The following is a 14,168-nucleotide window of genomic DNA, read 5'->3' as shown; positions in this document are numbered from 1 at the left end:
AAACTCAGAAGATTCTAATGCATCGATGGGATCCACACTGGGAAACTTCAGCATAATTCTTCAGCTATAGTGTACATAACTTTGCAGTTTATCTAGCCATTCATATTGTCTACTAAGGGCCTATTTACGCACTTCTCGGTCACATTGTTTTCCCCACTATGATCTGCTTTAAGATTCCTTCAGGTAGACAGAGCGGCATATAAGAACCAACTCTTCTTCTATTACAAAAAAGAGAATTATGCTAAAATATTTTAGTTAAAAATTTCCACTTGATAGCAGTGAATATGATTTACATGGACGCAAAATGATTGTTATACCAAGGTATGATTTTATTACAGCTTTAGTGTGTATGAAGGGTATTAGCAATGCACTAGAATACAACAACTATATTGACCTGTAAATTAATTATTGTCCTTCCCTTTGAACAACGTATTGTTAAAAATGGCACCTCTTAATAGAAAATCTTTTTTTTTAAAATAGCAAAGAAAAATGATTTTTTGACTATTCATTTTATAATGTTGTACTTGAGAAGGTCATTTGATCCATGAAAGTGTATGAACTACTCAAAAGGGGAGGGCTGTATGTGTGTTATGTGTATAGATAATTTACTGTCTTACTGCATACTGGAGCAAATAAATCTCTTCATGCATAACTATCATAAAGGGTAGTTTTTAGATTTGATTCATGTACTGTCATTCCATGAAACACAAACATGATGCACATATAGCAAATATATATGCATGAATTAAATTGTTAGATGGAGGTGGTTTTGATCACTATATCTCATGACACATAGGATGACACAGAACTGGAAAAAGTACAAAGGAGAGCGACCAGGATGGTGAAGGGGTTAAAGCACCATTTCTGTGTGGAAAGGCTGGGATGACTGGGACTTTTCAGTCTAGAAAAAAAAGACAGCTAAAGGCTAACAGGATAGAGGCTTATAAAATTATGCATGTAATATATGTAGCGTAGAAAGTGAACAGCTTTTTCTCCTTCTCCCACAATACTAGAGCTTGGGGCACCCAATGATATTGTTGGGAAATAGGTTCAGAACAGACAAAAGGAAATACAAAAGGTTAACAGGAGGGGACTCTAATCTGAAGAACTGAGTTTGATTTTCCACTCTTCCACATGAAGCTTGCTGGGTGACCTTGGACTGGTCATGGTTCTCTCAGAACTCTCTCAGCCCCATCTGCCTCACAAGGTGTCTGTTGTAAAAAGAGGAAGGGACTGTGGTTGTCAGCCACTTTGAGAGTCCTTAAGGGTGAGAAAAGCCCTACATTTCTTTTTAACTCAATGAGTAACTCTGGCTCCTAGCTATGAAGGGAGCATCTATCTACAGAGACAGCAAATGTCTGAATAGCAGTGCTGGGGTGCCGCATCAGGGAAGGTCAACTGGTTGATGCCATTTGAAACAGGATGCCTGATGAGATGGACCACTGGTCTGATCCTTCAGGCTTTTTATAATCTTGTATGAATTATCATTGACTACATCTTATTTAATTACTTTATGTTTCCTTTTTAAAGAGAGCACAAACTGATGAATTGGAAAAAATAGAAAAACATGGCAAGTCAAGCAAGGAAAAAGAAAATGCCAAATCATTGGACAAGCCTGAGCAGTAAGGATGCTATATAGCACAAATCTGGGAGGGTATTTTATTGGGCTATGGTACTGGTTTGCTACAGGGAAGAATGCTTCCTAATTATAAAGTTCATGCAATGAGAGACCTAAATAACAACATTTTCCAATAACTTTTTTTTTAGATTTCTTTATGAGCTGTCACTAATTCCCAACTTCTCAGAACGAGTTTTTTGTATCCTGTTCCAATCAACATTTTCAGAAAGCATTTCCTCCATCCACTGCAAACTTGAATTGCTTCAGAAACTGTGTGAGGTAGGTTCTGGACCATCTGATGTGAGAACTAGATTTGCTGATATTTAATCTTTCTTGTTCATTGATACTCATATTTCAAAAGTTTTATTTACTTTAAGCACTCATTAAATGTGAAGGATAGCAGTCCTGCTGAATGGAACATTTTATGATTGTGCTTCAAGATCAAAGCCCATCTTAAGATTTGGCTTTCAGTCCTGAAATATAACATCACAAGTCTGTAGCCAATGCATATCAACCTCTAGAGAATAATGTACCTTATTCCTGTGCCAAAGAAAAACTGTGTCTCTGTGTAACTGACCCTGCCTTCCCTTGAGCAGTTTCCAAAGCTCTGTTAATATGTGCCTTGAATTTTTTTAAAAAATATATATTTTCTGGCAGAATCTGCAGTGATCACATCAGAGATTTTGGTGACATTGGTATAAGTTATGAAACAATGGCAAAGCATCCTTGAACATAAGTATAATGATGGCGCTCCTTCTTATGGGATCTGCAAGAACAGCTTGCATTAGTTCCTTTTGGGAAAGGTTTCTTGAAAAATTATGAATTCTCCAGGGTCAAACACCTCCTTGCAATGATGTAATTTTATGTGGACTGCAGTGGTTTTGAGCAATCACAACTTCCTTGTTTCCTTATTTAGTTAGTATATAGTTATTATTTATAATTTATCTATTTATCCCCTCCCCCCACTTTATCCCCGACAGGGATCCAAAGCTTATCGCATTCTCCTCTCTTTCATTTTATCTGCACAACAACCCTGTGAGGCACATTAGGCATGCTAGACTGGGAAAATGTGACTGGTCCAAGGTCACACTGCACGCTTCCATGGCATGAGTGGGGATTTGAATGTTGGTCTTCCAGAAACTAGTGTGACACTCTTAACCACTACACTGGCTCTCAGTAATAATAGCTAGGCAGGTATATTACATCCTTACCTGTCTGGCTTAGGGTGCCTCGTAACATGTTTATACGTCTAAGAAATTATTAATTAAACAAATAAAGTTTTAAAAGCAAATTAAAATCCACCTCTTCTTTTTCAATAATTACCTTACAGAAGGGGCTATCTAGTGATGTGAGTGTTTAGTGGATTGTATAGATTCTTGGGTAGGGAGGCAAGTATTTTAGATGTTATTTTCCTGGCCTCAGTTATATGCCTAAAAATGTTTTGTTGATCATTGTCAAATGTGTTCGAACTATTGAAGTTGCTTTGTCTATTTCAGACCCTGAAAAGTGGCTCAGGAGTGATGCGGGTTTTAGGCTTAGTCCTTGCCTTTGGAAATTACATGAACGGAGGTAACAGGACACGAGGACAGGCTGATGGCTTTGGGTTAGATATTCTTCCCAAACTGAAAGATGTCAAGAGTAGCGTAAGTTTATTTTTTGCCAGATGGCTGTTATTTTTTTTCTTTTTTACATTTTAGGCTCTGGATTCAAAGTTTGGAATAACCCGTACATGCATGTACAGACAGATAATTTGAGGATAGCTTAGCATACATTGCTTTAAACACATCTCCATCTTTCATATTTGAGGTAACGCATTCCCTTCTGTGGTCACTTACCTCAAACTTAAATGAGAACATGGATAGACCATGTGTCCAATATATAATTAGAGAAAACCTAGGGATTCTTTTTTTCCATGGCCAAAAATATGGAATAGAATAGGAAGAAGGAGAAATTGTTTCACAATAACAAATCACATTCTTAGTATTCATCTTGACCACTCTTAATGAGCATTACTGATGTTTTATCAGTTAGTCAGAAGAAAATCAGTTTGTGTTTGATAGTTTACCGCAATGCTTTTGACTGTGTGGATCATGAAAAGGTATGGACAGTTTTTAAAGAACTGGGTGCACCACAATACCTTATTGTTTTTATATTCACCCTATACTCAGGACAAGAGTCTACTGTTAGGACAGAACATGGAAAAACAGCATGGTTTTGAATTGGTTAAGGTGTCAGAGGTGGATATACTTCGTCTCCCTACCTCTTCAATCTACATATATCATAAAGAAACCCGACTAGATTTAGATGGCGGTAGAATGAAAATTGATGAAAGTAACATTAACAGTTTGATATAGGTAGATGATACCACCTTATTGGCAAAAAAAATAGTGAAGACTTGAAATTACTGCTAATAAAGAAATTGCCAAAGCAGGATTATAGCTGAACATAAAAAAGACAAAAGTAATCTTCTGAGGAAGTACACAGCTTTAAGGTTGACATGAAAAAATCAAAATTGTTAAAGACTTTCTGTTTCTTGGCTCAATCATCAATGAAAAGGGAGACTGTAACCAACACACACAATCTGTTGATACCGTACTGCTGGGATACCATCAGAAAAAGAGGCTAAACACTGAAGCAATTCCTGGCTTTTTACATTTACATTTACTGGGAGAACTGTTGTAAAGTGATCTCATTTCTACTAACTTTTATCCATCCCCAAACTTTAGACTGAACATGCTTTAAGTTGTCAACACATGCAACCCAATGCATGAGCATTAGTTAAGAATGGCAGTGAACAGAGGTTCTATCTCCCATGGTTCCATTTCATATCATACAAGACAGATCAGTTCACCCCAGGTTCTTCTATCTAATACTTTTGTTGTGACTTTGAAACAAAAAAACAAGTGCATTCCTTAGCCCTCTTGTTTGTGCATGTATGTTTTGCAGGGGCCTGTGAGTGGTGGCCCCCGTCTTCCAATGTGATAGTTAAAATGCAAATGTTGAGTGGACAAGAATGATCCTGATCTCTCACCAAACTAAGCTGTGCACTTATGAATAGGCTTTGCACGCTAGGGACTAGGATTAGTTTATGGTGCAATTATAGCTATTAAGTGTAAGTAATTAGAGAAGAGAATCTATGTCAAGTAAATAAACTGCATACATTTGTTAATAATTTTTAAAAGCCCAAACCACATGTCTTGAAGCTTCAGAACATGCTTTTTGGTCACTTATAAAAACGAGTCTGTCTTTTCTAAGTCTTCCCAGAAAATATTTTGTTTTTATAATTCCCACATTTGAATATTTCCCCAAATGTGTATTACATGTGTATTACATTTTGAATTGTGTGTATTTTCTTTGTTAGTGAGCTATGAAAGTACAAATTAGTTGTGACATTTTTCCCTTTAAAGAATATACAAATTTAAAGAATATAATATTTGTGCTCAGTTGTAACAGAACTCTATCTAGCCTAGCATTCTTTCTCCCACAGAGGCTAGCCAAAAGCTTCTGAGACTTTCAATCTGGGGCATGCTGCAGAAGCCATTTTCCATTTATCACTAAAATGTAGAAGAGGAAGCTTTCCTTTTCATTTTAGCTATAATGGTCAACAGACCATCTGATTGTGACCATCCCTTTGAATAGTTATTTGTACTACTGACTATTTATGTTGGTAATGAACACTAGATGTTATGAAGTTTTGTATTCCCTGAACCTACTACCAACCAGCTCATTTAATTACCTGTTAATAAAGTGTTCAGCTAAAAGCAGGAGCTGCTAGTTTAACCATGTCATAGTAATTCAGACAACTTGCATTTACTTATTAAAACATTTGTGCATATCATCTCTCTAGTCATTTCCTGCCCTTATCCTGAGCTATCTAAAAATACTAATAGACCAAAAATAAAATAATTGTAGGACCATGTAAACAGAAAATAGAGGCCAGAGGAAAGGACTTCTGTTACGTATAAGACAGCCAAAAGGGAAAGCAGAGAGCTCAGAATCTACATTCTTGTGCTGCTCATTTCATACAGTTCCTAGTTAATAAACACATGTTATATCCCATTTTTCTGTTTGTCTTGATAACTGTAAAGCATCAGATCAACTTTATTAATTACACAGATGCACAGCAGTGTGATTTATTTCAATATTCTTTGAGACCTCCTTTAACTAACTATATTAAAATTCCCTTATTTTCCAGTAATGGAAACTACTCTGAGATTATGAAAATAGAGATAATAGTGTGTGTATATGATACTGTGTATGTAAAATCACTATTATGTTGCATTTTTACACAGGACAATAGCAGAAGTCTCCTGTCATACATTGTCTCATACTATCTGCGTAATTTTGATGAGGTGAGTATTTATTCTTTTTCTATTTTCTTTATTGTTAGTTTTTCCTCAGAAGAACTCATAGCAGCCATGAGTGACTTAAGAGCACTCAGACATCTACATGGCTGAGTGGGAATTTAGAACTATCTTTTCTGGTCTTAAGGTGGAATGGCACCTTCTGTGTAATTCCCAGATCATTTTAAATGACATGTTTTCCATTCTACATGCAGCTACTGGCACTGTTTTTCTTAAGGGGGTGAATGGCATGGAAGGAAGGCTTTGTCCCATTTCATTTGTTTACCAAAAGGGTCATCTTGGGCTGCTTTTCTTTCTGCTGATGGGGAAAAATGTAACTGTATTTTTCTCTGTTCTATTTTAACTCCATTTTTTATTTAGAGTCAATTTTAAAGGATGGTAGTGTATGATTTAGGTAATAGCTTTCTTTGATTAGTGGCTTAGATATGCTTTTTTAGTGGCGTTAGAACACAGCTGGCAAAACACATGCCATAAGGATAGACATAAGCTTAGCTAGTCATCAGTATCTTCCAAAACAAGCCATTCCCAATGCATTAAATTTCTATTTAATTGCCCATGCTGTTTAAAACAATACTACATGGTGAGGATTTCTGCCTCATCTCTTCAAGCACTGCCTGTGCTTGTTCTCAGACCTGGAATGATTAAAGTTTATGGCACCTTCTGCCTCCTTTCCCAACCTGCTTGTTTTTCCTTTGTTCCCCTGGGTTTACCAGAAGTAAACTAGAGAATCCTTCTCTGCAAGGGGTTGGCAGGGTTGAAATCACTAGAGCTTGAACACCCTTTTTCTGTTCCCATGAGGTCTCATGGCCTTATGAATGCCTGGTTTTTAGGACAGCAGACCAGCTGCAACCACACACTGCTTCAGGCATTCCTCTTGTCTTGCTAACCAAGGCCTTGCCCACCTCTCTCCCTGAGAACCCAGACATTTCATACTGGTAGGTTCTAGGTCAACTGTGAAGATATTGACTGATCCATTTAGGCACTCTTCCTTTCCCTAGTGGCGCGATCTAAAGCTGGGGACTGTTGAGCTTATTGGGGTGCTGCTTTCCATCTGGTAAATGACTATGACACAATAGTACTTTGAAAACAAATATGTATGTGAATTTCAGACAATAAAACAGGAAGAGGACAACTCCCTAACTCCCAAAACCCTACATTTTTATGAAGTCCTGATGTTAGCCCAGACATCCTTTCCAGGGGAAATTTGTACACAATAGTTCAGAGATGAGCCCCGGGGGGGGGGGGGACAACACGACTTGAATTATAACGCCGGTAAACATAATTACATAGAAACATTGAACTGATTAATTTGTTTCCAGGTTCTGTTGTCTCCTGACAGGAAGGCATATTGAAAGGGGTGGACTTTTTGATAATTTTCTGTCCCCTTCATTACTTATAGCACAGTTCTTGGGTACCCCTCAGGAGAAAAGTTTCTGAAAGCCCAGTGAGTTGTGGCAGAAAGGAAAAGGTGGGAGAGTTCAATACTGCTTGTTAATTTCCACTTAGGCTATTTTGAATCCAGGTCCTGTGGTTGGGCAGAAGGTGGCAGAACAAGAAGCACATCTACCTACCTTGATTGGGATTCAGCTTAACATGTCATCCTCAGCAAGGAATTTGTGTGAATCTGTATTCCTCCTTATCAATGGAGGCCCAGGTCATGGGGATAGCTCACACAGTGTTTTTTCATCTGTACCAGGTGAAACTACTATCAGCCTACCTCTCCCCAGACTGCTTAGCCACAGTAATCCATGCAACGGCCACCTCTAGACTGGATCTCTGTAACTCACTCTACACATGCCTGTCCTTGTCCTTGACTCAGAAACTCCAGCTGGTACAGAATGCACCTGCTAGTGTCCTCAATAGGATACTGTGGAGGGCCCATATCCAGCCTGTACTGATGCAGCTGCATTGGTTGCCAGTTTGGGCCCAGATCAAGTTCAAGGTTTTGATATTGACTTTTAAGATCATTTACGGCTTGGACCCAACCTATCGGAGGGACTACTTGTCTCCTTTTGCTCCCTACAGCTCTTCGCTCTGTGGGTACTAATCTGGTGGAAGTTCCTGGCCCTAAGGAAGTAAGCCTGTCCTCAACTAAGGCCAGGGCTTTTTCGGTCCTGGCCCTGACCTGGTGGAATGAGCTCCCAGGAGAATTGAGGGCCCTGAGGGAGCAATCACAGTTCCACAGGGCCTGCAAAACAGAGCTCTTCTGCCTGGTCCTGAGTTGAAGCCAGAGCCAAGATCAATGTGGCCCCTCCTCAGACATTTACATCTCTGCACCCCACCCATACATTAATCTGTTTGGGAAGTAAGGGGGTATTTGGCTTCCAATCTTGGAGGGTTTGTCAGGGTTTTATTGGGGTTTTATTGTTCTATGAAATGTTATAATTGTAAGCCACCATGAGTCTCTCAAGAGTGGTGGGATACAAACCCAAAAATGGATGAATGAATGAAACAATATTATTATATGAAACTTTTGTGCTTCACAGCAGGAGATGTAGTCCACTATGGAATTCAGACATATATTTTTATTAAATTTTAAATTCAGTTCAAAGCTTGGTTTATTTTTTCATCTTCCAACCAAAGAACTTACAAGCAAGAGCAGCCAACCCTTTTGCTTGTAGGTTCTCACTTTAAATTTTATGTATTGCTTATTTTTATCCCATCCCTCATCCTTGTTACATGGGATTGCATATAGTTTTCTTTCTGTTTTAGTCTCATGAACCACTGAATTAGGTCATCCAGACCTATTATGCATAGCAGTGGTTGTGCAAGGCCAGTCCGCTGCCAGTTGCTAGCTGTGGGGTAGCATGCCCTGCTGCATCGAGAGAACGCACAGCGGAAGGACTCCCCCAGTGCACACAGATAACCCCAACATTGTGCATATGCACGCACAATGCCGGTGCTGGGAGGGCCCACCGCACTGCATGGCAGCAGGGGAGAGGGGGCATGGCCCCCCAGCATGATGCCATCATGGGAGTGGGACAACACCCTGGTCAGCTCTGTGGCTCTGCAAAGCTGACAAGGGTGTTTTGTGTCCCTGCAAGGACACTGTCGGTTGGGGGAGGAGGCAGGCCTAAAGGTCTGGTGCTTCAGTTATGCACAGGGCTGGCCTGGCAGGACCACAGATGGTGACTGGCTTCACAGGGAATGAAGAAGTATATGTATTCCCTTACTATGGGCTGTTCAGGACCCTGATCTGGGCCAGGGTCAGGATGGTGTTGGCCTTGTACACAATCAAGGATTAGTCCCACTGCCCTACCACCGCCACCCTGGACTACCCATCTGTGCATAATCAATCCCAGTAAGGCTTCCTAGCTCAGTAAAGATTTGAATCCAGGTCTTCTTAGTCCAGCACACTGACGAAAACATGATGGGACCACCAACCTATAGCTATGATCCCAGGATTCTTGACTTTCTGTGGGCTTTCACAGAAATGAAGTAATTATTTCTTCAGAAGCAGCATAAATTTCTGTCACTTAGTCCATGTTATGTATATTGTAATAGTTACAAAATAGTAAGTTATTAAGTTTTAAATAATTAGCATTTACCTGCTTATAATTAACAGCTACCTTAAATAATAGTGTCTTAGTCTATTTAAGTGACCAGTAGTATTCAGTCATAGTAAAAATCACAGTAGATTTTTAAAAACTAAAATTGTTCCTTTTTTAAAACAAGATCCAATTGTTTACACAGCAATTCCTTGTCAAGTTATGACAAATTAATATGGGTACTAATCAAGCTACGATCCTGTTTTGATATAACATTTGTTTTCTTGTACAGGAGAAAAAGAAGTACAGTTCTTATCTTTAATGCTTGAAAATGTTTGTTTTATATTTATGTCAGGATGCTGGAAAAGAGCAATGTATCTTCCCTCTTCCAGAGCCACAGGACTTATTTCAGGCTTCTCAGTTAAAATTTGAGGAATTTCAAAAGGATCTCCGCAAACTTAAAAAAGACTTGAGAGGTATGTAGTTCTGTATTTGTACAGTCACTTGGCATTTGAGATACACACACCAAACAATCTTGGAAATACATTTAACATCTACCCAGCAAGCCTAAAGACCAGCTTTACCGGCCATATGATGGGAGAAAGCCAAAAGCATTGCAAACATACCAAATAAGTACCCCCCAAGAAAATGCAGGGTACAGCTCCTTGAGATGATCACTAAAGTTGTGGATTCAGGAGAAAGCAGTCAGATTGTAGGCTGTACATTTATCCATAGTTGGCAGCTTTTAAAATATAAAGGACTAGGGACCAAGCCTGTTGTACTTGTAAATACAACGGGCGCTAGGTGTGCTTTTGGGTGTGGGGGAAGGCTTCCTTACCCCCTCCCCCTGGGACCAGAAGCATACCCTTGGCCTCCTCGAAGGCTGGAATCTGAGGAATTGTATGATTTTGAAGTCCCACCTCCAAAACTCGAGGAATATTTCCAACTCAGGGATAACCAACCTCCAGGTGGGGCTTGGAGAGCTCCTGAAATTACAGCTCATCTTCATTGTATAAAGATCAGCCCCCCAGGCAGAAAGGGCTACTTTGGACAGGGTTGTGGAAAAGAAGAAACATTTAAGGCCTCCCACAAAGGTTGTTGTTGAATTGAAAGACTTGAGGCCTACTGCACAGGGTTTTTATGCAGATGAAACAGGAGACAAAAGAACATCCGCAACAGCATCCAGTTTTGTCTGCAGAATAACACTGTGCAGTGGCCTCAAATCTGCAGAGAGTTGCAAAGAAGAAGGACACATGGCTTGGCTATGTCTAACCCCAGGCCAGAGCAGTATTTTACATGGGAATGGGCTTTTCTGTGGCCTCCCTGTCAGCCATTTGACAGAAGGAGAAATTCCCCCCTCCTCAAAAGGAATTCCCACCCCCATGCCCTCAGACTCCCCTGCTTTGCTCTCGGAAATGCCTCCCTCCCCTCAGTCAGAGGCTGTTAAAGGCTCCTTCAAAGCAGGCCTGAAGGGGGGGAGGGGAGCACTCTGCAGCCTCCTGCCAGCTCTGTCAGGGTTCTGAGGCAATTTACAGTTGGACATGACAGTGAAAAGGGCTGGCGCAGCCTGTCCAAGCCTCATCCCCCTTGGCAGCCCTACTGACCTCCTCTCCCTACGGTGGTCAAGAGCAGACTGGCAGCAATGTCTCCAGATTACCCCTGGCTGGGCTGACTGGATGGAACTCCGTCTGTCCTGGTGAGGTCCCAATCGGAAGGCACTTCGTGCCTTCTGATTGGCCCCTCTGGTTGTCAGTCCGGGGCCAAGGGGCCAATGGCCCCTGTTTCCTATCCAGGACTCAGCCCACACCCCTTAGTGAATTATTTATACTGCTCCTTGAGCAGTTTACAGATGGGGGTTGATTGAATAAATGAGTGGATTGGTTAAAAAAAGACCTCTTTTAGAATTTAACATGCATCAAAAGAAAGGTAATAAAATAATTCTAAACATATGATTCACTCTCATTCTTAATACACAATCTTTGAGAGCACAGAACTTCATGAAGTGTTTGATCAAGGTTGTTGGTTGAAGGACTGTGAAAGTAGTTGTAGACTGAACCTTGTAGGACACTTGGTCCGATTCCCAAGACATTCTCTAAATCAGCTAGATTCTACCTAACCTTTGTTGTAGGTAATTCTGTAGTTTCTGGACATCTAGAGAAATGATATCTTGAGTGGCTAAGAGTTTGATTGATTAATCAAGTCCCAATTCAGATCTATAAACGCTGGTAAGGTAAACTCTAGATTGCCTTGAAGAAGTCACAGTTATGTTGGTGCGGCAATATTTGGCCATCAGTGTTGGTGCTTATGTAGAAGAGTGATGTGATGCAAGCAGATGTAACCATTTGTGCAGCCTTATATGACAGACTTTTGAGAGATTGTGAAATGTTCCATCAATTACCAAACCGCCATAGAAATGGAAATATTTATTTTCCTGTATGTTTCCTAAAAACCACTGTGGATCGGCTTCAGTTTTCCTTTGGTGCTTTCTACTATACTGTGGTACTGTTTTGTCACTATCCTAACAACCTTTATATATTCCATGAGATAGGGTCATTCTAATGATCCAACTTCAGCTATCCAACCCCTGTTTATACAAAACTTAAGACTACTGAAATGTACACTACATAAGGAGGCCTTGTGAAGACTTCTCAAATTCCAGCTGGTCCAAAATGCTACATATTTGATATAACTGGACAGATTCCACAGTGAGCACATTACACTAGTATTTACTGATCAGCATCGGCTTCCAGTACATTTCCAAGTGCAGTTCATAGTTCTGTTCTTTAAAGCCCTTTCAAATTGGAGCATCTGAAAGGCCATCTTTTATATGAGATCATCTGCTGATGTCTTACTCTAGTAAGGAAGCTGGGGTTGGTGCCAGCCGCAGAAAGGGATTCTTCTGTGAAAGCACCATAGCTGAGGATGGAATAGCAACCCTAATTCAGAGGAAGGAATCCTCTGAATTACCAGTGCTAGGAAACAAAAATGCTTTGTGTCCATGCCTACTTGGTCCTTCAGGTTGTCCACTGTGTGAAAAGGAATACTGATTTAGCACAGCTGCTCTGACATTCTCCCAGAAGAGATTTGTGTGTGCCTTCCTTGTTGTTATTTGTGTGTTAATTAAAGAAACTTATGTTTCCCTTAGTATATAGTTAAGGTTATATTGCCTACTTGTTCTTTTATTCTATTTATAGTTTTTCTACATAGTATTTTCATTGTTGTATTTTTAATTTTAGTGATTTGTTTAATTTTTTATTATTGGTTGTCTTGGATGTTTTCTGGGAGGCAGGATACAATCAGTAATAATTAATAGATTCAGATTTTAAAAGATTGTACATTGAAGAAGTCACAAGCAGCGTAAGATACATTTTGTGATAATTATCACCTAAGAAAACACTCTTATTATTTTGCCATGTAGTAGCTGAGTTTGGCAACAGTGGTCATACAATTTGACTTGATAAAAAGAGTGATTGTAATGATTCTAGTGGACTTTTGCAAACTTTTATGGGGCTTTGAATATTCACCATAGTAGTCTCCCTTTTTTTTGGGGGGGGGGTCCCATGGTTATATTGTTATACCAGAACCAAACAAATTCACACCTTCTTATTCTACTGCACTCCATACTTCACATCTGCACTGTTTGTCCCCTCTTGTTTTCTTCATTTATACAGACGTATTATAGAATATACAAATATGAACATATTCTTAATTTATTTCAGTACATGGTATGTTCATGTATTCAGTCACTGAAGCATGCAGATAGGGCTGCCAGCCTCCAGGAGGTACAGATCTCCCTCTGCAGACTGTGTCAGGGGATGTAGAGCAGGAGCATCAGTTCCGTTTCTCTACTTGTTCTTGAGGATGGTGGTGGCTTTCCCAATCACTTGGGAAGACCCCCAAACAGCAACAGTGAGTATTGCAGAATAGTTTCTAAAATCCCAAGGCACAGAAGGCATTTTCAGAAAGCCTGGCCCTGGTTATAAAACTAATGCAACCATTTGAGTCTAAGAATGTTAGAAGTGACATCAGAAACTGAATGGATGGGGGAGTCTAGGATTCCAGACTGAAATGCTGCTAGTCATCCTTGCCATGTCCAGGTACCATAGACAGATGATCTTGGAAGTCACTCTGGATAATTAATTGTGTGACCCTGACTTCTGTTGGTTAAAATTCCACCTGTAAATCACATGCTTATTCACCTGAGATCATCAGTGAAAATACCACAAATCTGATTTTAATTTATTTATACTCCCTGTTTAGTTTGATAGTCAAGACCTAACTTAAAATAAAGTAATTCTTTAAAATGTTTGCTCGCCACAAACTCATTGTATCAGTCACCAGATGTGAGCCTGTAACTCTCCTCATATTGAAAGCTGTGAATGGATGAAATTTCAAAAAGTTAATGGGTTTTCAGTGTCAAAAAATTGAGTTTATACAGACAGGCCATGTCACCTTTACTCGATTTTTACCACTTGTAGGCCTAAATTTCATAAAATCATACAGTTGGAAGGGGCTGCACATGCCATCCAATCCAACTCCCGGCTCAATGCAGGATCAGCCTAAAGCATCCAGGATAAGTATCTGTCCAGCGGCTGCTTAAAGACTGCCAGTGAAGGGGCATCTCCAGCTCCTTAGGCAACTGATTCCACTGCTGAACTAATCTGGCTGTGAACCCCCCCCCCCCAGTATCTACTGTTC

General features: G+C 39.9%; 1 protein-coding gene across 2 annotated transcripts in view; it reads left to right on the top strand.

Annotated features, from left to right (window-relative positions):
- Positions 1–14,168, top strand: part of FMN2 (formin 2) — a 223,718-nt gene that overhangs the window by 152,643 nt on the left and 56,907 nt on the right. For both annotated transcript variants that reach the window (XM_077345246.1, XM_077345237.1), the window contains 5 exons: positions 1,531–1,622; positions 1,768–1,897; positions 3,115–3,261; positions 5,911–5,970; positions 9,826–9,946. In XM_077345246.1, the coding sequence (XP_077201361.1) occupies positions 1,531–1,622; positions 1,768–1,897; positions 3,115–3,261; positions 5,911–5,970; positions 9,826–9,946 (550 nt within the window). The remainder of the gene's footprint in view (positions 1–1,530; positions 1,623–1,767; positions 1,898–3,114; positions 3,262–5,910; positions 5,971–9,825; positions 9,947–14,168) is intronic.

Source organism: Paroedura picta, chromosome 1, assembly GCF_049243985.1.
Source record: "Paroedura picta isolate Pp20150507F chromosome 1, Ppicta_v3.0, whole genome shotgun sequence".
Classification (NCBI taxonomy): domain Eukaryota; kingdom Metazoa; phylum Chordata; class Lepidosauria; order Squamata; family Gekkonidae; genus Paroedura; species Paroedura picta.
The sequence above is the reverse complement of the archived record's forward strand: the minus strand, read 5'-3'. Positions and strand labels throughout refer to the sequence as shown.